General features: G+C 41.6%; 1 protein-coding gene across 1 annotated transcript in view; it reads right to left on the reverse strand.

Annotated features, from left to right (window-relative positions):
- The window catches only part of B3GLCT (beta 3-glucosyltransferase), a 112,893-nt gene that overhangs the window by 39,164 nt on the left and 48,757 nt on the right, over nt 1-24,972 (reverse strand). Inside the window, exons 7-9 of the mRNA XM_082435346.1 lie at nt 17,073-17,209; nt 12,931-12,994; nt 560-679 (exon numbers count right to left, since the gene is read on the reverse strand). Coding sequence (XP_082291472.1) covers nt 560-679; nt 12,931-12,994; nt 17,073-17,209 — 321 coding nt within the window. The remainder of the gene's footprint in view (nt 1-559; nt 680-12,930; nt 12,995-17,072; nt 17,210-24,972) is intronic.

A 24,972-nucleotide genomic window follows, 5' to 3' on the forward strand; every position in this document is an offset into this window, starting at 1 on the left:
AATGACTTGAAAATAACAGACAACAGCTGAGGTAGTGAATACATTTTTCATTATGAGGAAGGATTGTTAACCACCCAGCTGAGTCCCGGGGTCTTCAGGCCCATCCTGGGGACTGGTCCAAGGGTCTCCCCTAACAGGTAGGTTCATTCTAAAAGTTCTGGACAGTCTCAGGTGAGATCAAAGCGAGGTCACTGGCTGACAAAGTAAAGGGGGTGGGCTCGAGGAGAAGGCTTAGGAATAACGGGAAATGTCTGAGATTGCCTTTCTAGGAAATAGAATAGGAATTCCAACAGCTACACGCTACATCTTCAACAAAAGAAATGACTCCGGGCTACACCTCCGCAGCTCTCAGTGCCACCCTGCTCTCTTCTCTTGTGCAAAACAGGGTAACGACAGTGCTTACCTTATGGGGCCAATATCCCTAGAAACATGATATATAGTTCTCACCTGGCACATGGCAGATGTTGGGGTTTTTAGGATGGAAAGTGCTAGGACAACACTGTGCACAGCATGTATGTTTTCCTTTGACACGCGAGGAAGCTGTCCTTCTATTACTTACACAAAGCGGTAGAAAAGAATGAAATGTGGTGGCACAGGAAGAGTCCACACCGTCTGTACAAAACTCAGGCACAGGAGTGAGGGGCGGTCCATCACCTCTGTCCCAGATGTAGAGAGCGATCTGTCACACAGGAAACTGGCATGAATGAAAGCTCTTAACCAGCACCACAGGTCCACAAAGGTATGAAACATCTCAAGGGCAAGCAGACCTTACCTTCTCTAGAGAATATTAAATTGAACCACATCAATATGTCATCATTCAACAGGATTTTGGGGTTTTTTTTACTTACAAAAATAGTAATTCCATGTGGAGCAATCTAATCTTTTATTAACCATAAACAATTAATTAAGAATCAGTATTCTGGCCTCCAAAAAATTCCAAATTGTCATAAGCAATTTTAGGGAAGCTATTTTAGGGATTCTAAAACATCACAGAGAAAGATAAAAGGAAATATCATGACTCTGGTTTCCTGCAGGATGGTAATTACATACCCTGAAAAACCGACTGGCTGAAAATATCTAAAAATATTGGGATAAAATATTTTTAAAACTATTTTAAATGTATTGCTAACTTGGCACAAAAATGTGGAGCTTATGAGGACAAAAATGGAAAGTGAGAACCTGGGGAAAAAGGCCACTGAGGGTAGTTTTCCCCAGTAGGTATCAGCTGGGCTCTGAGGATGCCAAGGTTCTGATGCATGTTAAGAGAATAAAGCCCGTGACCCGCCCAAGGTGGGGCGTGTCTAACAGCAAAGCCCCACAACTGGCACTAGATGGAGGGAAAAATCATCTCCAGATATCCTGAGACTCTGTAACCAAAAGCCAGGCCTCCCTCATTTGTCACCTACGTGTTCCAGAAACACCTCAGAGTAATTTAAAGTGGCCCTAAGTCAGCCTGAGCCTCTAGCAGCAGGCAAAAACTAATGCAAATCCTTCCTGAGGAGCCCACAACCTTAATATAGGACTCGGGGGACTGCCACAGTTCCCAAGGAGCAAAAGTACTCAGAAAAATCACAAAAAGTAGTACAAAGAGACGAGATGATGGGCAAGAGCCAGCAGACACAGCTTGCTCAGGCCCAAAAGACTTCAGGGATTGGAATATCAAGCACAGAATAGAAAATTACTGTTTCTTTTATAAAGAAAAGAAAAACTTTAAAACATGAGCAAAATTTCTGAAAGACTGTACAAGAGAGCAAATTTGAAAAATATCTAGAACTTGTAGATGTGAAAAATATAATGCTTAAAATGAACATTTTAATGGTGAGGATAAACAGCATATTAGACACAGCTGAATAAAAACTAGGGAACTAAAAGATGACGTCCTCCAAGTTATTTGAAATGTAGCCCAGCAAGAAACAGAGATGGGGACTGTAAAAGAGAAGTTCAGACCCCTAGCATATATCTAAAGGTCCAGAAGGAGATAACAGAGGGGATGAGAAAATAGCTGAAAAGACAATGGCTGAGAATTTTTTTTAAATGTAATTTAAAAAAAAATAGGATTGCTTAACAATCCTATTATAGAAAGGCCCAATGAATGCTAAGCAGGATTAGAAAAAAAAGAGTCTGCACGTAGACATATATATACCACAGTGAACTGCAGAACACCAAAGACAAAGAACAATCTTAAAAGCAGCCAGAGAAACGGCAGATTACTGACAAAGGAACCATGTAACAGTGGTGGTTGATTTCCTAACACAACAGCAGTAACAGAAGCCAGAGCACAGGGGAACAACAGTATTGTGATGAGAGAAAATGTCTCACAACCTAGAATTGTACACACAACGCAACTATGTCTCAAGAACAAAGTTGAAATAAATTATTTTTAAAGAAAAAAAAAACAGAATTTGAATAGTGAGCACAGACATGGCAAATACAGGGTTAAGCTAATAGTGAGCCCAGACACGGCAAATACAGGGTTAAGCTAATACAAATGATTTAACTGTATAAAGTAAGGACAGTATCTGAGTTGCGGGGTTGAAAAAAAAGACAACAAAAATACTGGACAAAAGAGCATAAAAACTGGGAGAGGGATAATCAGAGTTGTGCTCAGGCCCTTAGATTTTTAGGCTGTTGATTAATTGGCCATTTACTGTACATGTTAAAGTACAGTAAGTCGCCTGCAATACGAACAAGTTCCATTCCAAGAGCGAGTTCATAAATCCAATTTGTTCGTAAGTCCAACAAAGTTAGCCTAGGTACCCAACTAACACAATAGGCTATATAGTACTGTACTATAACAGGTTTATAATACGCTCGCGTCTTTGAAAGTTCACAACTTGAAGGTTCGTATGTAGGGGCTTACTGTATTTAAAATAACCATTAAGAAACAGACATTGAGAATGAACTTCAAAAATAACAGAGGAGGGGAAAAAAATGGAATAAAAATTTTAAAAATCTAAAAGAAAGCAAGGAAATTTTCAAAACAAAAATTGGGAGACAAAGGATAAAATAAAGTGTTAGTAATCATGAAAAATGTAAATGTAAATTTGCTATATGGTTTGAAGATAAAGATTGTCAAACTGGGAGAAAAAAACAAACACGTCCTCTTTAAGAGAGACCCATCAAAAGAGGACACAAAAGAATTGAAAGAAAGAAATGAAAAACAATGATGAAGCCAACACCAAAAGAAAGCTAGTATAGAAGTGTTCCTATCAACAAAATAAATGCTAAGGCAAAGAGCATTACTAGAGATAAAGATAAGTTTACCGAGAGGAGGTAACAATTCTAAACTTGTATGCATCTAATTAACATAGCCTCAGAGTATAAATAGCAAGAGTTGGCAGTTCCACAAAGAGACACTGTCACCACTATCATGGAAGATTTTCACATTCCTCCCTTAGTAAATGACAGATCAAGCAGACAAAACGAAAGTAGGAGAAGGGAGAGAGGGAGGAAATAAAATATGTGAAAAGCACAATAGATTAACTGATTGATATATGTCTTCTTCAATAGACATAAAGAGAATATTATACCCCCCCAAATTAGAGCACATACATCCTTTTCTCCATTTATGAAAAGTGAACATGAACTAGGCCATAAAGCAAACCTAAAAATATTTCAAATGACTGTTATATAGACCAATCATACTAAGTTAGAAATCAATAACAAAACACAATAACAGGAGGTCCTCGGGAAGATGGCGGAAGAGTAAGACGCGGAGATCACCTTCCTTCCCACAGATACAGTAGAAATACATCTACACGTGGAACTGCTCCTACAGAACACCCACTGAACGCTGGCAGAAAACGTCCGACCTCCAAAAAGGCAAGAAACTCCCCCCGTACTTGGGTAGGGCAAAAGAAAAAAGAAATAACAGAGACAAAAGAATAGGGACGGCACCTGCACTAGTGGGAGGGAGCCGTGAAGGAGGAAAGATTTCCACGCACTAGGAAGCCCCTTCGCGGGCGGAGACTGCGGGTGGCAGAGGGGGGAAGCTTCGGAGCCACGGAGGAGAGCGCAGCCACAGGGGTGCGGAGGGCAAAGCGGAGAGGTTCCCGCACGGAGGCTCGGCGCCGAGCAGCACTCTCCAGCCCGAGAGGCTTGTCTGCTCACCCGCCGGGGCGGGCGGGGCTGGGAGCTGAGGCTCTGGCTTCTGAGGTCGGATTGCAGGGAGAGGACTGGGGTTGGCGGCGTGAACACAGCCTGAAGGCGTTAGTGCACCACAGCTAGCCGAGAGGGAGTCCGGGAAAAAGTCTGCAGCTGCCGAAGAGGCAAGAGACTTTTTCTTCCCTCTTTGTTTCCTGGTGCGCGAGGAGAGGGGATTCAGAGCGCTGCCTAAACGAACTTCAGAGACGGGCGCGAGCCGCAGCTACCAACGCGGATCCCACAGCAACAGGGGCGCAGAGGGAAAAACGGAGAGATTCCCGCACAGAGGCTCGGCGCCGAGCAGCACTCTCCAGCCCGAGAGGCTTGTCTGCTCCCCCGCCGCCGGGGCGGGCGGGGCTGGGAGCTGAGGCTCGGCTTCGGTCGGATCGCAGGGAGAGGACTGAGGCTGGCGGCGTGAACACAGCCTGAAGGGATTAGCGCACAACAGCTGGCTGGGAGGGAGACCGGGAAAAAGTCTGCAGCTGCCGAAGAGGCAAGGGACTTTTTCTTGCCTCTTTGTTTCGCGGCGCGCAAGGAGAGGGGATTCAGAGCGCCGCCTAAACGAACTCCAGAGAAGGGCGCGAGCCGCGGCGATCACCGCAGACCCCACAGCAACAGGGGCGCAGAGGAAAAAAACGGAGAGACTCCCACACAGAGGCTCGGCGCGGAGCAGCACTCACCAGCCCGAGAGGCTTGTCTGCTCGGCGGGCGGGGCTGGGAGCTGAGGCTCGGGTTTCGGTTTCGGTTGGATCGCAGGGAGAGGACTGGGGCTGGCGGCGTGAACACAGCCTGAAGGGGTTAGCGCACCACAGCTGGCTGGTAGGGAGTCCGGGAAAAAGTCTGCAGCTGCCGAAGAGGCAAGAGACTTTTTCTTGCCTCTTTGTTTCGCGGCGCGCAAGGAGAGGGGATTCAGAGTGCCGCCTAAACGAACTCCAGAGAAAGGCGTGAGCCGCGGCGATCAGCACGGACCCCAGAGACGGGTGTGAGACGCTGGGGCTGCTGCTGCCGCCTCCAAAAAGCCTGTGTGTGAGCACAAGTCACTCTCCACATCGCCCCTCCCGGGAGCCTGTGCAGCCCGCCACTGCCAGGGTCCCGTGATCCGGGGACAAGTTCCCCGGGAGAACGCACTGCCCGCCTCAGGCTGGTGCAACGTCACGCCGGCCTCGGCCGCCGCAGGCTCACCCCGCCTCCTCTGTACACCTCCCTCCCCGCGGCCTGAGGGAGCCAGAGCCCCCGAAGCAGCTGCTCCTTTAACCCCGTCCTGTCTGTGCGGGGAATAGACGCCCTCAGGCGACCTACACGCAGAGGCGGGTCCAAATCCAAAGCTGAACCCCAGGAACTGTGCGAACAGGGAAGATAAGGGGAAATCTCTCCCAGCAACCTTAGAAGCAGCGGATTAAAACTCCACAAACAACTTGATGTGCCTGCATCTGGTGAATACCTGAATAGACAACGAATCATCCCAAATTCAGGAGGTGGACTTTGGGAGCAGGATATATTAATTTTTCCCCTTTTCCTTTATTTGTGAGTGTATATGTATATGCTTCTGGGTGCGATTTTGTCTGTATAGCTTTGCTTTACAATAGCTTTATTTTACTTCACTATATTATAGCCTCTTTCTTTCTTTCTTTCTTTCTTTCTTTCTATTTTTTCTCCCTTTTACTCTGAGCCGTGTGGACGAAAGGCTCTTGGTGCTCCAGCCAGGCATCAGGGCCGTGCCTCTGAGGTGGGAGAGCCAACTTCAGGACACTGGTCCACAAGAGACCTCCCAGCTTCACGTAATACCAAACGGCAAAAATCTCTCAGAGATCTCCATCTCAACATCAAGACCCAGCTTCACTCAACGACCAACAAGCTACGGTGCTGGACACCATATGCCAAACAACTAGCAAGACAGGAACACAGCCCCATCCATTAGCAGAGAGGCTGCCTAAAATCATAATAAGGCCACAGACACCCCAAAATACACCACCAGACGTGGACGTGCCCACCAGAAAGACAAGAGCCAACCTCATCCACCAGAGCTCAGGCACTAGTTCCCTCCACCAGGAAGCCTACACAACCCACTGAACCAACCTTAGCCACTGGGGACAGATACCAAAAACAACAGGAACTACGAACCAGCAGCCTGTGAAAAGGAGACCCCAAACACAGTAAGATAAGCAAAATGAGACGACAGAAAAACACACAGCAGATGAAGGAGCAGGGTCAGAACATACCAGACTTAACAAATGAAGAGGAAATAGGTAGTCTACCTGAAAAAGAATTCAGAATAATGATAGTAAGGATGATCCAAAATCTTGGAAATAGAATAGACAAAATGCAAGAAACATTTAACAAGGACGTAGAAGAACTAAAGAGGAACCAAGCAATGATGAAAACCACAATAAATGAAATTAAAAATACTCTAGATGGGATCAATAGCAGAATAACTGAGGCAGAAGAAAGGATAAGTGACCTGGAAGATAAAATGGTGGAAATAACTACTGCAGAGCAGGATAAAGAAAAAAGAATGAAAAGAACTGAGGACAGTCTCAGAGACCTCTGGGACAACATTAAACGCGCCAACATTCGAATTATAGGGGTCCCAGAAGAAGAAGAGAAAAAGAAAGGGACTGAGAAGATATTTGAAGAGATTATAGTTGAAAACTTCCCTAATATGGGAAAGTAAATAGTTAATCAAGTCCTGGAAGCACAGAGAGTCCCATACAGGATAAACCCAAGGAGAAACACACCAAGACACATATTAATCAAACTGTCAAAAATTAAATATAAGGAAAACATATTAAAGGCAGCAAGGGAAAAAAAACAAATAACACACAAGGGAATCCCCATAAGGTTAACATCTGATCTTTCAGCAGAAACTCTGCAAGCCAGAAGGGAGTGGCAGGATATACTTAAAGTGATGAAGGAGAAAAACCTGCAACCAAGATTACACTACCCAGCAAGGATCTCATTCAGATTCGATGGAGAAATTAAAACCTTTACAGACAAGCAAAAGCTGAGAGAGTTCAGCACCACCAAACCAGCTTTACAACAAATGCTAAAGGAACTTCTCTAGGCAAGAAACACAACAGAAGGAAAACACCTACAATAACAAACCCAAAACATTTAAGAAAATGGGAATAGGAACATACATATCGATAATTACCTTGAATGTAAATGGATTAAATGCTCCCACCAAAAGACACAGGCTGGCTGAATGGATACAAAAACAAGACCCATATATATGCTGTCTACAAGAGACCCACTTCAGACCTAGAGACACATATAGACTGAAAGTGAGGGGATGGAAAAAGATATTCCATGCAAATGGAAATCAAAAGAAAGCTGGAGTAGCAATTCTCATATCAGACAAAATAGACTTTAAAATAAAGACTATTACAAGAGACAAAGAAGGACACTATATAATGATCAAGGGATCGATACAAGAGGAAGGTATAACAATTGTAAATATTTATGCACCCAACATAGGAGCACCTCAATACATAAGGCAAATACTAACAGCCATAAAAGGGGAAATCGACAGCAACACAATCATAGTAGGGGACTTTAACACCCCACTCTCACCAATGGACAGATCATCCAAAATGAAAATAAATAAGGAAACACAAGCTTTAAATGATACATTAAACAAGATAGACTTAATTGATATTTATAGGACATTCCATCCAAAAACAACAGAATACACATTTTTCTCAAGTGCTCATGGAACATTCTCCAGGACAGATCATATCTTGGGTCACAAATCAAGCCTTGGTAAATTTAAGAAAATTGAAATCGTATCAAGTATCTTTTCCGACCACAACGCTATGAGACTAGATATCAATTACAGGAAAAGACCTGTAAAAAATACAAACACATGGAGGCTACACAATACATTACTTAATAACGAAGTGATCACTGAAGAAATCAAAGGGGAAATCAAAAAATACCTAGAAACAAATGACAATGGAGATACGACGACCCAAAACCTATGGGACGCAGCAAAAGCAGTGCTAAGAGGGAAGTTTATAGCAATACAAGCCTACCTCAAGAAACAGGAAACATCTCGAATAAACAACCTAACCTTGCACCTAAAGCAATTAGAGAAAGAAGAACAAAAAAACCCCAAAGCCAGCAGAAGGAAAGAAATTATAAAGATCAGGTCAGAAATAAATGAAAAAGAAATGAAGGAAACAATAGCAAAAATCAATGAAACTAAAAGCTGGTTCTTTGAGAAGATAAACAAAATTGATAAACCATTAGCCAGACTCATCAAGAGAAAAAGGGAGAAGACTCAGATCAATAGAATTAGAAATGAAAAAGGAGAAGTAACCACTGACACTGCAGAAATACAAAAGATCATGAGAGATTACTACAAGCAACTCTATGCCAATAAAATGGACAACCTGGAAGAAATGGACAGATTCTTAGAAAGGCACAAACTGCCGAGACTGAACCAGGAAGAAATAGAAAATATGAACAGACCAATCACAAGCACTGAAATTGAAACTGTGATTAAAAACCTTCCAACAAACAAAAGCCCAGGACCAGATGGCTTCACAGGTGAATTCTATCAAACATTTAGAGAAGAGCTAACACCTATCCTTCTCAAACTCTTCCAAAATATTGCAGAGGGAGGAACACTCCCAAACTCATTCTACGAGGCCACCATCACCCTGATACCAAAACCAGACAAAGATGTCACAAAGAAAGAAAACTACAGGCCAATATCACTGATGAACATAGATGCAAAAATCCTCAACAAAATACTAGCAAACAGAATCCAACAGCACATTAAAAGGATCATACACCATGATCAAGTGGGGTTTATCCCAGGAATGCAAGGATTCTTCAATATACGCAAATCAATCAATGTGATACATCATATTAACAAACTGAAGGAGAATAACCATATGATCATCTCAATAGATGCAGAGAAAGCTTTCGACAAAATTCAACACCCATTTATGATAAAAGCCCTGCAGAAAGTAGGCATAGAGGGAACTTTCCTCAACATAATAAAGGCCATATATGACAAACCCACAGCCAACATTGTCCTCAATGGTGAAAAACTGAAACCATTTCCACTAAGATCAGGAACAAGACAAGGTTGCCCACTCTCACCACTATTATTCAACATAGTTTTGGAAGTGTTAGCCACAGCAATCAGAGAAGACAAAGAAATAAAAGGAATCCAAATCGGAAAAGAAGAAGTAAAGCTGTCACTATTTGCAGATGACATGATACTATACATAGAGAATCCTAAAGATGCTACCAGAAAACTCCTAGAGCTAATCAATGAATTTGGTAAAGTAGCAGGATACAAAATTAATGCACAGAAATCTCTTGCATTTCTATACACTAATGACGAAAAATCTGAAAGTGAAATTAAGAAAACACTCCCATTTACCATTGCAACAAAAAGAATAAAATATCTAGGAATAAACCTACCTAAGGAGACAAAAGACCTGTATGCAGAAAATTATAAGACACTGATGAAAGAAATTAAAGATGATACAAATAGATGGAGAGATATACCATGTTCCTGGATTGGAAGAATCAACATTGTGAAAATGACTCTACTACCCAAAGCAATCTACAGATTCAATGCAATCCCTATCAAACTACCACTGGCATTTTTCACAGAACTAGAACAAAAAATTTCACAATTTGTATGGAAACACAAAAGACCCCGAATAGCCAAAGCAATCTTGAGAACGAAAAATGGAGCTGGGGGAATCAGGCTCCCTGACTTCAGACTATATTACAAAGCTTCAGTAATCAAGACAGTTTGGTACTGGCACAAAAACAGAAATATAGATCAATGGAACAGGATAGAAAGCCCAGAGATAAACCCACACACATATGGGCACCTTATTTTTGATAAAGGAGGCAAGCATATACAGTGGAGAAAAGACAGCCTCTTCAATAAGTGGTGCTGGGAAAATTGGACAGGTACATGTAAAAGTATGAAAATAGAACACTCCCTGACACCATGCACAAAAATAAACTCAAAATGGATTAAAGACCTAAGTGTAAGGGCAGACACTATCAAACTCTTAGAGGAAAACATAGGCAGAACACTCTATGACATACATCACAGCAAGATTCTTTTTGACCCAGCTCCCAGAGAAATGGAAATAAGAACACAAATAAACAAATGGGACCTAATGAAACTTAAAAGCTTTTGCACAGCAAAGGAAACCATAAACAAGACCAAAAGACAACCATCAGAATGGGAGAAAATATTTGCAAATGAAGCAACTGACAAAGGATTAATCTCCAAGATTTACAAGCAGCTCATGCAGCTCAATAACAAAAAAACGAACAACCCAATCCAAAAATGGGCCGAAGACCTAAATAGACATTTCTCCAAAGAAGATATACAGATGGCCTACAGACACATGAAAGAATGCTCAACATCATTAATCATTAGAGAAATGCAAATCAAAACTACAATGAGATATCATCTCACACCGGTCAGAATGGCCATCATCAAAAAATCTAGAAACAATAAATGCTGGAGAGGGTGTGGAGGAAAGGGAACACTCTTGCACTGTTGGTGGGAATGTAAATTGATACAGCCACTATGGAGAACAGTATGGAGGTTCCTTAAAAAACTACAAATAGAACTACCATACGACCCAGCAATCCCACTACTGGGCATATACCCTGAGAAAACCATAGGTCAAAAAGAGTCATGTACCAAAATGTTCATTGCAGCTCTATTTACAATAGCCAGGACATGGAAGCAATCTAAATGTCCATCGACAGATGAATGGATAAAGAAGATGTGGCACATATATACAATGGAATATTACTCAGCCATAAAAAGAAATGAAATGGAGGTATTTGTAATGAGGTGGATGGAGTTAGAGTCTGTCATACAGAGTGAAGTAAGTCAGAAAGAGAAAAACAAATACAGTATGCTAACACATATATACGGAATCTAAGGGGAAAAAAAAAAAAAAAAAAAAGGCCATGAAGAACCTAGTGGCAAGACGGGAATAAAGACACAGTCCTACTAGAGAATGGACTTGAGGATATGGGGAAGGGGTGGGGTGAGATGTGACAGGGTAAGAGAGTGTCATGGACATATATACACTACCAAATGTAAAATAGATAACTAGTGGGAAGCAGCCGCATAGCACAGGGAGATCAGCTCGGTGCTTTGTGACCATCTAGAGGGATGGGATGGGGAGGGTGGGAGGGAGGGAGATGCAAGAGGGAAGAGAAATGGGAACATATTGTATATGTATAACTGATTCACTTTGTTATAAAGCAGAAGCTAACACACCATTGTAAGGCAATTATACTTCAATAAAGATGTTAAAAAAAAAAAAAAAAGAGAATTCAAAAAAAAAAAAAAACACAATAACAACACACAAATATACTGAGTCACAATGAAAAATGTATTTTTTTAAGTCGGTCACAGTCAAAAAACAGTTTAAAAGCTTCTGCCCTAGAGAAACTCTTGTAGATGATCATCATGACACATGTCAAAAATATTCATAGAAGTGGTGACTGCAATAGCAAAACCCAGTAGCAACCCAGAGGCCCACTACCAGCAGACTGGGCAAATACCCTGTGGTATGGTCCTGGGAGAGACAGTTATACAAAGTGACAATAGTTCATTAAAGCCACATGTATCAACATGGATGACTTTCAAATTAGAACATTATTCAGGGTACAGTTGTTTATATAAAGGCCAGAAAGATGCAAAACTACATATTATTCAGAGATACATTCATATGTTATAAAACATGAAGAAAAGGGGGAGAGGGAGAGAATTCAAGAAAGTTGTTGACTCTCGTTAGAACAAAGGGGGACCCCCCTGGGGAGATACTTACAGGTAGCCTCCAAGCAACTGATCAAGTTCAATCTCTTAAGCACAGATATTCTGACTGATCTTTATACCTTTCACGTATGTTAGAGGGTTTTTTTGTATGTTATTCAATGTTTCATAGACTCCCAAATCTGGGTATCTATACCTGAGCTGACTTTTCATTAAAAATATCTAGACAGACCCTGTCTTTCAACTAGTCATTCTTTCCCTTCTGTGGAAAAGAATGATTTTTGACATGAATATTTCTCCTCAAATAACCTATTTCATCATTTAAAAATACTCCCCAAATTAAAATCTTGTGAGTGCCCTTTTCGCTCCTGGCAGGCTGCCAGCACTGCTGGACTGAGTCATGATTGGCCCCAATGTCCTAAAATACAGATTCCTACAGAGGGAAAGGCAGGTCTGTTTCAGGCAGTCAGATGCACCCATGAATGAAATGCACAAAGAGACCTTCTTGATGATGATTCAGGGGAGATCAATGGATTAAGGACGGGACGCCCCCCACCTGCCTCCGGGACGACTGGTCTCAGATATCCACTAAACGCCAGGGTGCTGGGGGACCAGCTGGCCCAATCCTGGTCCACAGGGTCCAGCACAGAGACGTGTCGAAGGCATATGTGCAACCAAAGCACAGAATAAGACCAGAGGTATTTTACTGACATTTTTGCATGTTTTTAAAAATCCATCTCTGGACCCATCCACCTAGCTTAAAAACAAAGGATGAAGAATCACAGACACAACTGTTTTCTCCACTGTTCCTTCTCCACCTACGTGACCAAAATGGGCTTAAAGAGGAAGGCCCTCACAGACTGTAGCATGTGCAGTTTCCCTGCTGGGAGAACATGGATGTGAGTGGCGGAGGGGATGCACCTTGCAGGAAACACAAGACACCTTTTGTATCAAAAGACACGCATTCTTGACTACAAAGACTTTTAACCAAACAAATCATGACCTACCTCATGTTTTAAATCTATTGTAAAGTCGGATTTCAGGGACTCGCTCTTTAATCTCTTAGTAAGCCTAGAAAATAGAAACAATTTGAGGTTTTTGAAAAAAGCATCAAACAAGAATAACATATTCTTGAGACTTTCTAATGTTTGAAAACAAATAAAAATATAAATTTTAAGATAAAAGTAAGAGTTTAATTTCCTTGAGGCAAAGGACTATGAAAACACAATTATTTGTGGACCAGGACACGAATGCAAGGCTTGTTGCAAATGTAGTGTTCATTATTCAACATCTGGAAAATAACATAAAACACAATACGATACAATAAATGTCTTTTAAAAAGCCACGGAGTGTGCTGACTCCCGATAATCCTTGACCAAATAATGACAGAGAAAGAAAAAGAAAAGAAAAAAGCTTGCCTGATAGAGAAAGAGAAGTTGCTACTTTTCAGTCTCCTACTTTTAATGACCCTATGAATTACAGTTTGTGGAGTTTCCTGGGGGAGAGATCATGTGGTTTCGGGAAAGAATAACAGTTTCAAGTCATTTTCTTGCTTCAGAAAAGCCATAATGGCTCTTTTCAACACAGAAGAAAGGCCCAGACCCCGGGGCCGGGGCTCCTCAGTGTGCGCCGGCCGCCCCCGAAGCACGCTCCTGGCCACACGGCGGCCCAGTTCGCCCCGACCCAACCTCTACCTGGCAGCCTTTTCTCCAAGACCGAATTCAAGGGTGTCCAGACTTGCCCACGAGAATAAATGGAAACTTCCTTTGCCCCCAGAGTGGGAAGCACAGCCCCGTTCATCACACACGGCGAGCCCCCTGCGCACTCCTCCTGCTCTGAACCCCCAAAACAGCGCCCACCACCCGGGCCCAAACGAGCACTTGGTGAGCGGTCTGCAGGGATGGGGGCGAATCGCAATACATTCCTCCATTCCAGGCTGAGTGAGGTAGAACGACGTGCTTACCAAGACCACCGAACTGCCACAGGGCTTACGTTTATTACAGGGCTACAGACGGGACCCTCATTTCAATTACGAACCTCCTAATAAATATTTTAACTACAAAGAAATAATAGTAATTTTAAAAGGAAAACTAGTAATCAGTTTCAAAAGTCCTCGCTGAGTTTTTAGCCTGGTTGAGCCACAGACATTTCTTTAACAATTCATCTCTAATCGGAGGAAAGATAAAGCAGGACACAGGTTATAATTTACGTGTAGTCATGAAGCACCGGCCCCACGGTTGATATGAATGTGGCTTGACGGCACACAGCTCCGAAAGAAGCCCCGTGCAACCTGTGCCGCATTCCCGCTCAGTACCTGCCCAGCGGCCCATGAGCAGGGGTGGGTGAGGATACTGCATAAAGAGACGGCATGCTCAGAACATTCCTGACATATATTAAGAGAAAAACCTGCCCTGGCGTGGAATCTTGTCCACCTTGAACTCTGCTCGGTTGGAGCTAGTTTTCATTGAATAAACTCTTTCAAGGTAACTGGGGGATTTGGACTCATGCCAAGTGCCTTCAAAATCTGAGCCGACCACATTCAGACACCAAAGACAAAAAAAAAGAAAAAAGAGATGTCATACCTGGGCTCATCGCCACAGACAAGGAACACAGAATTGTGGTCAGGATCCAATGGCATGTGACATCCACTGTCAGATGGCCACACCGCCCACACCCCTTCTTAGCAGACAATAAACACCTCTGAACTGTCACCCTAAACATGCTCTCTACTCTTCCTGACTTTTTAAGTTTCTTTCTCATTCAATTCCTGTACATTTTTCTCTGAGGGAAACCAGAGAAAAATGTGACAGCCACTGATAGAATCTCTTTAAGAGGAAAGAATCTCTTTAAGATGAACACTGACTGATTGGAAACAAATCAGTATGTACACTGACATCTGTAGGTGGCTACGTTTAGCAGCCTGTGGAATCTGCCAGAACCAGTGATGGTTACTTACAAACTTCGCATGGATGAGTCAGCTTCATGGGACACCCGGGGCCTAACCCAGTCACCTTGCAAACAAGTCCCAGTTCTAAAAGTGTGCAGGGGGGCATTCACCCTACTTAAAAGGCCAGTCGTAGTGGTGGGAACTAGGTTTCATTTTTCTATACATCAAGCAAGGGCCATACCCAAGGGCTTTTCAAATGCTAATTTCAGGAACCAACAATGCCAAAAAAAACAAGGCCAGAAATCCCAACTACTTTGCGAAAACATTTCTTCACTAAATATTCAGTTCCTGGCAAATAAGAATTTGACATTCAGCTTTCCTATTTTTAGAAGGCACTAAGTCATGTCCCAATAACACAGTTCTAATGACACAACCAGCTAGACTGGAAACTTGCAACAAATATAGGGCTCCTTCAACTCCATACCAGGAAAACTTCCTACCTGACTTTTCTAGTCCCACTTGTGAGACAGTCAACAGAGCAAGATATTGCAGGAAATCTAGATAAGGTTTTCTGATGGAAAAACAACAGGGGAAACCAGTAACAGTGTTCTGTAGTAACACCTATTTGAAGAAATCATCTTACTGAAAATCAATGAGCGTTTCTCCAAAGATGCAAGTCTTTTTTTTTTTTAACTGATGCTATTGTTAGATCACGTAGCTGGCGCACTGGGAAATGTTGGGCAGTGTTTATTCAACACTCACTGATGCAGGGTTGCTAGCCCCAAAAATATTTTCGGTGAGAAAGTCTAAGAAAGTGAGTGTCATAAAGTGTCTTTAAGTAACCAGTTTTTCTGGTGACTTGAGCAGAAGAAATACTTGAGTAACTATAAATCGTTGCCCTACCTACCAAGTGAGCCATGAAGTCAAGGAAAGGAGACACAGGGAATCATCACTCCCGTAGTGAGCACTGTTGGTTACCCACATGATACAGAGCCTCTCCTTCCTTCCTCTGAGAGAATTCTGATTTTGATTAATTATTCAGGCCAATAAAGGGGCTCCAGGGTCAGAATTAGTTTGATCCCAACCGATGCACTGAAGTTCGCTGGCAGGTGTTAATGGTGCAGAGGCTGGTATAGGCCTGAAATTGTCCCAATTGACTTTAATTGGACAGGATCCACCTAGAGACTGGGGATGAGTACTTTCATTCCATGGTTAGAGGCTCTCTCCTGCTGTACATAAATAAGAAGTTCATAGCCCTTACTGCCTTGAAAGCACAAAGCAAACCAGATTTAGGATGAAATGATGCTGTGCACTAAGCCAGAGAGACAGAGAGATCCAGCCTCTCCTCAGTAACACTGTCGAACTCCCGCACCAACCAGCCACCCACCTCCGCTTCCAACTCCAGCAACAATATTCCCTTCACCCACTCTGCATACTTTTCTGCTACTTGCATCTACATTGGGAAGGAGCGCGTTACATTGTAAGGAACTTTCAAATGTCCAGGGAGCAGTCCAGAAGTTTCAGCAACCACAAATGACAAAGTATCTACTACCTTCTATTACTACAATGGGCTAAAAGGCTTTTCAGGACTCCAAACCCTAGAAACAGGACACTTACTGTAAGAAATAACAGAAACATTTTCATCTTTGCAGATAGAAAAGCCACAACTGCACTATCAACTTTCCATTCCCTAAAGAACAAAAACTCACAATTAATCGGAACTACTTAGGTTAAGAGGACTGTCACCAGCCATGCTTCTCCTGAATTACGACTTATCTTCCCCTTTCACATCGAAAACAGCATTACTGTGATTATCACACCAAGAGCTGGGTATGCCTCGTGCCCAGCCCGTGTTTCAATGCGTCTACACATCCACGCACATAACCAGTCATCGCCCTAAGCCCAGGCGTGCTGCTGACTCACTTCCTTACTGACAATCACAGCCACGCCTGGAGCTCACGACAGCGGTCACACCTCTGGCTGCAGAGTCCTGAGCACCGTGGGCCCTCCCTCAGCCTCGCGGTTGATCACTCGCCTCATTTTGCAGGTGAGTAAGAGGAGGGACAGAGCGGCTGAGCATGAGTCTGAGGGGCTGAGTGAGTGATGGAGCCTGTGTCCAGCTCCCGCCGCGGGTCTCCCTGCACGACCACTCGCTGCCTCCGCTGAAAAGGTCACTCAGATCCATCAACCGCCAAGACTCGGCGAAATAAAAGTTGATTCATACACAAAACGAAACGAAAAGAAAGTCTAATAAATGCTTACTTGTTTACCAGTGGAATACTAAGGGCCCAGCCAGCAGCAAAGTCTGGATATTTAAAAACTGTAGGATTTTCGGAAAAGGCATAATGGTGAATTATTGTGGATTCTTCATCGTGTAATGCTTTTCCTAGAAACCATTCCTGTTAAATAAAGATATAAAATTTTTTGAAAAAGCCATTTCATGCACGACCAAAAACAAATTGGTATCATGAGTTTTAGTTAAATATCCTGGGTGATAGAGAATAAGCACAGATTATATATTTCTAAAGAATTTTAACAAAAATATAATTATTACTCATATGATAATGAATATAGCATAATCTTGGTCTATAAAGAAAGTAATTTAAGATCAGATCATCAGGATGAACAAAATGTTAGTCACCATTATACTATAAACACATAAAAGTGGTATTTTATAGAATATTCCATATCAAAATACTATTAATGTGAAGAAAACAGTGTTCCTTTATGTCCCACTGAGGTTTGCAAAGAAGAATTTGAAAAGTTCCTTCCAGAATCAGTGCCTGTTTTGTTCATGTATTCATTCATTCAATTAACATTTATTATCATTTGTTATCAATTAACATTTATCCCACGCCAGGTGGGAACAGAACTTACACAATAGTGGGGAGACAGAAAGTAAGCAAGTAAATAAAGTAAGTTCAGATGGTGCTATGATGAAAATAAAACAGAGTGACGGGTGACCCTGGAAAGAGGGAAACCTCTTAGGAAGTAACAGTTGAACGGAGATTAAATAACATCAAGGAACCGGCTAAGCACAAATCTGGGGAAGAACAGGTGAGGCAGTTAATACAAAGTCCCTGAGGTGGGAAAAAGCCTGATATATTCTATCAAAAAATAAGTGCAGTGTGGCTGGAATACACTGGGTATGGGAAACATGGTATGAAAGAGAAGCAGCAGATAGACCAGGGTTCAGATGTCACAACAGAACAGCCTGGATCAGACCGACTCTCCCACCAAGAACAAGTATACAAGCTGGAGAAATTCTTAGAGCAAATGACTGAGGGCATCAAAAAACAACAAAGGCAAATAGGATGTGAGGGCTAACATCTGAGAGAGAAGGGGAGCCCATCCATGGGAGCCCCATATTCACCTCCTTTTCCCCTCAAGGAATCTGCTGATTCCCCGAGCAGAGGACGGCACACGACCGAGAGCGGCAGCTGCGGACTCGTGCGATCTGGCTGCCCTGCAGAGACAGAGGCTGGAGCTGCAAGCTGCCAGGATGGTAGAGGTTTAAGGGGATCCCAGAGGAGTGAGCCCCAAATTCTGCCTGCAAGCTTCCCTCAACTCCTAGGCTGCACAAAAACCAAGGGAAGACACAAGAACCAAGTGGAAAACAGCAGTGAAGTGGCTAAAATCTGAGCAGAGACTTCAGCAGTAGTTCTGAGAGCCCAAGGCTGGAGTGCAGGGTCTGCCGGGCGAAAAGGGTCTAGAAGTAAGGGCAGTCTGTAGATAGACCTACCCAGACAAGGTCTACAGCCCAGAAGAATATTAAATGCACAAGACCAGACCAATAACAGAGAAAAATGAGAAACAGAGATTCACAGATAAACCAGGTTTTGCAGTTTAAAAAATATATAATTAATATGTTTAAGAAAATAGATGAAAAGATGATCATTTTTACCAAAGAACTAGAATCTATAAACAAGAGTCAAATGGAAATTCTAAAACTGAATAATGCAATAACTCAAGTAAGGAATTCCAGAGAATATTAGACATAACAGGAGAGAATAGTGACCTGGAAGGTAAGTCAGTAAAAAATATCCACATTTATGCACAAAAAAGAAAACAGAGGAACATACAAAAAAGAGCTTAAGTGCAACATGGGACACAGTGAAAGGTCTAAAATACATGATGCTCAAACTAAGCGAAGTAAGTCAGAAAGAGAAAGACAAATACCATATGATATCACTTGTATGTGGAATCTAAAGTATGGCACAAATGAACCTATCTACAAAACAGAAACAGACTCACAGACACAGAGAACAGACGTGTGGTTGCCAAGGCGGAGGAGGGGAGGGAGAGGGATGGACTGGGAATTTGGGGTTGGTAGATGCAAACTATTACATTTAGAATGGATAAACAACAAGGTCTTACTGTAGAGCACAGGAACTATATCCAATCTCCTGGCATACCATAATGGAAAAGAATACTTAAAAAAAGAATGTATGTATGTGTAAAACTGAGTCACTTTGCTGTACAGCAGAGATTGGTACAACATTGTAAATCAACTATACTTCAATAAAAAAATAAATAAAATACATGAGGTTCAAAACCCAGAACAGGAAGAGACAATGGAACTCAATCAATATTTGAAGAAACACAGGCTTAGAATCTTCTTAAAAACTGACAGAAGTCATCAAGCCATAGATTCAAGAAGCTCTATAAACTCTAATCAAGAGACATACAAAGAAAACCACATAGGCAAATGCTGGTTGAAAAACCAAAGATAGAGAAAATCTTGAAAGTAATTTTGGGGGAGAGGTGTACACATTTCTTTCAAAGGAGCAAAAATAAGACATACAGTTAACTTTTCAACAAAAACAAGAGAAGTGAAAGAACGGAGCATCTTTACAGTGATAGAAAATTACTGCTGACCTGGAGTGCGACACCTCCTGAAACTGTCTTAGGTGCAGTGGGAAAGCACAGGAAGTTTCTGAGCAGGTGAGCAAGAAGATCTGAATTACAGAGATACTGGATTATTGGGATGGCAAGAATGGAAACCAGGAGAGCAGCTAGGATGCTTAAATCATGGTCAAGGAAAGAGATGACGGTAGCCTGGACCAGAGTAATAGTATTCAACACAGCGAGAAGATAGATGAGAGGTGTATCCTGGAGGGAGACGCCACTGAATGTGCCAGCATGAGATTGAGGGGGAAGAGGAATCAATCACCAGCCCCAGGTTTTTTCATACGAGCAACTAAATAGACAGTGATGCCATTTCTGAGATGCAGGAGACTGAAGATGGAAGAGGTTAAAAAGGGGCATGAAGAGTTCAGTTCTGAACAAGTGGAGTTTGAGGCTCCTGGTAGACAAGTAGGCGGCTGGACATCGGAGTAGGGAGCACGTAACTCCCTCCCTCGGTTCCTTCACGCTTGGCTCAAATGTGACCTGATCTGTGAGATTTTTCCTGAACACCCTCTACAGAAAAGTAAGCCCATCCCAATCTATCCTTCATCCCTCTTATTTTGCTTTGTTTTTCTCCATAACACTTATTACCATCTGACACATTGTTTCACGTTTGCCTGTCTCCCCTGCAAAAGACTATCCTCTCCTTGTGACCAGGGATGTTGTCCATTTTGCTCACTGCTGTATCCCAGGATACCTAAATGTCCCAGGTGCCCCTAGTTTTGTGTTAAATGATGCAGCAAGCCCGGGAGAGCTTTCAAAGGCAACTATGAAAGAAATGTCAGCAGATAATTTAACTCAAGTACCCTAAGTTCTAAAAGTTTTGTATATTTTCTCTCTTACCCAACCATCACCCCCTCACTCCCTATCCCTTATCAGAAAATAAGAGTAGGAGGGATACAGTGCTGTCTCCTCAGGGCCCTCTTCTGCTCATGGTTGTGTTCCAAATACCTCCCAGAGTCTTAGTTTGGGCCAATTCAGCAACAAGTCATAAATGAACATACGTGAAAGCCAGTAACACAACTGTTGTGTCTAGGTTCATAGTTGCACCCGAGGATTTCTTCCTGACACCTTATGGATATATTAAGTCACCACTGAGCAAGAGAAGTAATTATAAGGCAAATAGCCTTGGCTTGAGATAGAATATTCACGATCTTTTTAAAAAATCAAACAACTAAACATTAACCAATATGAAAATCATCACATTTAACACACCATGTAAATATAGCTTGTTTAAAGAAAATAAACACTTCAGTATATTTTAGCACCTTTCTCAATAATCTTTCACTATTATAAACTCCTGTTCCAGATATAAATTTATGCAGAACATGTTTTTATGTTTCAACAACTAATAGCAGTGTTCAGCCATTATCTAGTATATAAGATTGTTTTTCAATATTTTTTGGGGGGTTATACTGTAAACTACTCTGAGAAATTAATACAGATTCTGTGAAGAGACACTCTCCCATCTTTCTTAATAATTTTCTTAATGCCTTCTTAATAAAGACAATTACAATCAAGACAGACTGTAAAAGAATAACTCAACGTTCTATTAGTATGTTAGAATTACTCTTTGCCAGCACTCCTGTTATCACCTCTATTAAAAATTAAAAATTAAAGACATTTCAGCAAATACACACATATTAAAAGCATACTGTGGGGAAAAACCAGAAAGACTTCAATAAGATACAGAAATTTATTATAGAAATCACCTAGAAAGGCAATTTAACACAGATTAATTACTTTAATAAAGATTAAAGTTTTTCATTTATTGTATAATAGCATAAATTTGCATTAATAAGAATGACAAAATGATATTGAAGGGAAAAAATATCCGAATCCAACAAAATAACTGATACTCTAACACATAATTATGAGTTTAATGTCATTTATCTCTGTCAATATCAAAGCCAGGTTTGTCTTATATACTTTTTTCCTAAAATTTCATATGGTCGGGGGAAGAAAACACACTGCTTTGAGCTAACTTCAACATTATGTAATTTTTATTCCCTAATGCTAGTTTCAAAAGAAACAAAGCATCCTAGATGTTTTTTTCACGTGGTATTGCTCACAAAAGAAGAAGAAAGCATCTCATTTTACCTCTGGCTCTGTACTTGCTTTTCATGAACTTGCTTTGAACTTATTTATCATTCCAATTCTCATTAAAAAGTACAGTGAGTCACCATCTTCTGTACAGAATTAGAGCTATGGATAATGGAAAAAATAATCTCCAGGTGAAATGAACACTAGGAGGAGACGAAAACTCCTACATCCTAAAAAAGATCTGGGAGTTTTTCCCAAGTCAAAGGCAAACGTAAAAGCCTAACAAATGTTTTACATAAAATACGGCACCGAGGACACAGCTGCTGCTCAATATCATCTGAAAAGACTAGATGAGACACGTTCATAATTCTTTTCTCCTTTGAAGGAATTATTCTTTTAACCTAACAACCTTCTCATTCAATTATATCTGTACTTTCCCAGAAATCAAATGCATGAACAGAAATCAGAATGGGTCCTTCAAGCATTTAAAAAAACATCAAGACCAGTGGTTTTATTATAGTGACAAACTTTCCAGCGTTTGAGAAATCAACCTAATGATCGCTGTTGCCGAACTCTGTGTGTCCACATCAACAAGCCAAGCGGGCACCCAGAAGCCACAGCTCCTTTTCCATATCCTCCTTAAATCTGACTCACTTCTGGAGTGGGCGTCAGAACAGGGGTGGGCCAGGTGTCCAGTGGTCCCAGAAAGGACCCAGTTCTGCTTATTCCACGTTCAAAGAATTCCGTAAGTTGATCAGGGCGCAGCCTGGGCTGCTCCAAGAGAACTGAACAGGCTGATTTCCTCTCCACGTAACTCCAGGGCTGCCTCTAAACCCTAAACCTCCAGAGACATTGAATGTAGCCCAGCAGGACAGCGGACGTTACAGAGTTATTCAGTCGTATGCAGATATTTATTGACTGCCTACTAAGTGTTAAACACTGCTCAGTGCTCAGACGGAACTTAGAGGTAAACAAGATCCAGCTGCAACATCATATCTGCACAAGATAAAAATGTTAAAATATGAAAGTAGCGGTGAACTTCTCACCCAAGATGCACACTGTCTCACCTCCAGACCTTCTCAAATATTGTTCCCTCGGCTTAGAGCGCTCTCTCCTATTAACTCCTACTCATCCCAAGGGCTCAGATTAGATGTCACTTCCTGTCATGACCTTCCCAGATTCAGTCTGATACCCTGCTGTGTGCTTCTAACAGCGCCGATGTTTCCCTTAAACGTCTCCCTTTTAATGGTAATTGCTTCTTTTTTTTTTTAACATCTTTATTGGAGTATAATTGCTTTACAATGGTGTGTTAGTTTCTGCTTTATAACAAAGTGAATCAGTTATACATACACATATGTTCCCAAATCTCTTCCCTCTTGCATCTCCCTCCCTCCCACCCTCCCTATCCCACCCTCCCTATCCCACCCCTCTAGGTGGTCACAAACCACCCAGCTGATCTCCCTGTGCTATGTGGCTGCTTCCCACTAGCTATCTATTTTATGTTTGGTAGTGTATATATATGTCCATGCCACTCTCTCACTTTGTCACAGCTTACCCTTCCCCCTCCCCATATCCTCAAGTCCATTCTCTAGTAGGTCTGTGTCTTTATTCCCGTCTTACCCCTAGGTTCTTCATGACCTTTTTTTTTTTTCCCTTACATTCCATATATATGTGTTAGCATATGGTATTTGTTTTTCTCTTTCTGACTTACTTCACTCTGTATGACAGACTCTAGGTCCATCCACCTCACTACAAATACCTCAATTTCATTTCTTTTTATGCCTGAGTAATATTCCATTGTATATATGTGCCACATCTTCTTTATCCATTCATCCGATGATGGACACTTAGGTTGCTTCCATGTCCTGGCTATTCTAAATAGAGCTGCAATGAACATTTTGGTACATGACTCTTTTTGAATTATGGTTTTTTCAGGGTATATGCCCAGTAGTGGGATTGCTGGGTCGTATGGTAGTTCTATTTTTAGTTTTTTAAGGAACCTCCATACTGTTCTCCATAGTGGCTGTATCAATTTACATTCCCACCAACAGTGCAAGAGTGTTCCCTTTTCTCCACACCCTCTCCAGCATTTACTGTTTGTAGATTTTTTGATGATGGCCATTCTGACCGGTATGAGATGATATCTCATTGTAGTTTTGATTTGCATTTCTCTAATGATTAATGATGTTGAGCATTCTTTCATGTGTTTGTTGGCAATCTGTATATCTTCTTTGGAGAAATGTCTATTTAGGTCTTCTGCCCATTTTTGGATTGGGTTGTTTGTTTTTTTGTTATTGAGCTGCATGAGCTGCTTGTAAATTTTGGAGATTAATCCTTTGTCAGTTGCTTCATTTGCAAATATTTTCTCCCATTCTGAGGGTTGTCTTTTGGTCTTGTTTATGGTTTCCTTTGCTGTGCAAAAGCTTTTAAGTTTCATTAGGTCCCATTTGTTTATTTTTGTTTTTATTTCCATTTCTCTAGCAGGTGGGTCAAAAAGGATCTTGCTGTGATTTACGTCATAGAGTGTTCTGCCTATGTTTTCCTCTAAGAGTTTGATAGTGTCTGGCCTTACATTTAGGTCTTTAATCCATTTTGAGTTTATTTTTGTGTATGGTGTTAGGGAGTGTTCTAATTTCATACTTTTACATGTACCTGTCCAGTTTTCCCAGCACCACTTATTGAAGAGGCTGTCTTTTCTCCACTGTATATTCTTGCCTCCTTTATCAAAGATAAGGTGGCCATAGGTGCGTGCGTTTATCTCTGGGCTTTCTATCCTGTTCCATTGATCTATATTTCTGTTTTTGTGCCAGTACCATACTGTCTTGATTACTGTAGCTTTGTAGTATAGTCTGAAGTCAAGGAGCCTGATTCCTCCAGCTCCATTTTTCGTTCTCAATATTGCTTTGGCTATTTGGGGTCTTTTGTGTTTCCATACAAATTGTGAAATTTTTTGTTCTAGTTCTGTGAAAAATGCCAGTGGTAGTTTGATAGAGATTGCATTGAATCTGTAGATTGCTTTGGGTAGTAGAGTCATTTTCACAATGTTAATTCTTCCAATCCAAGAATATGGTATATGGTCCCTCCTCTCTCTGCTACTCTGTACCATCCAGGCAGTCGGGACCCTTGTCTGTCTGTCCTAGCCTCTGCTATCATAGTGCTTGATACACAGTTGGTACTCAAAAAATATTTGTCTAAAATAATGTGGTCATTG

Source organism: Balaenoptera physalus, assembly GCF_965194825.1.
Source record: "Balaenoptera physalus genome assembly, chromosome: 18".
Classification (NCBI taxonomy): Eukaryota; Metazoa; Chordata; class Mammalia; order Artiodactyla; family Balaenopteridae; genus Balaenoptera; species Balaenoptera physalus.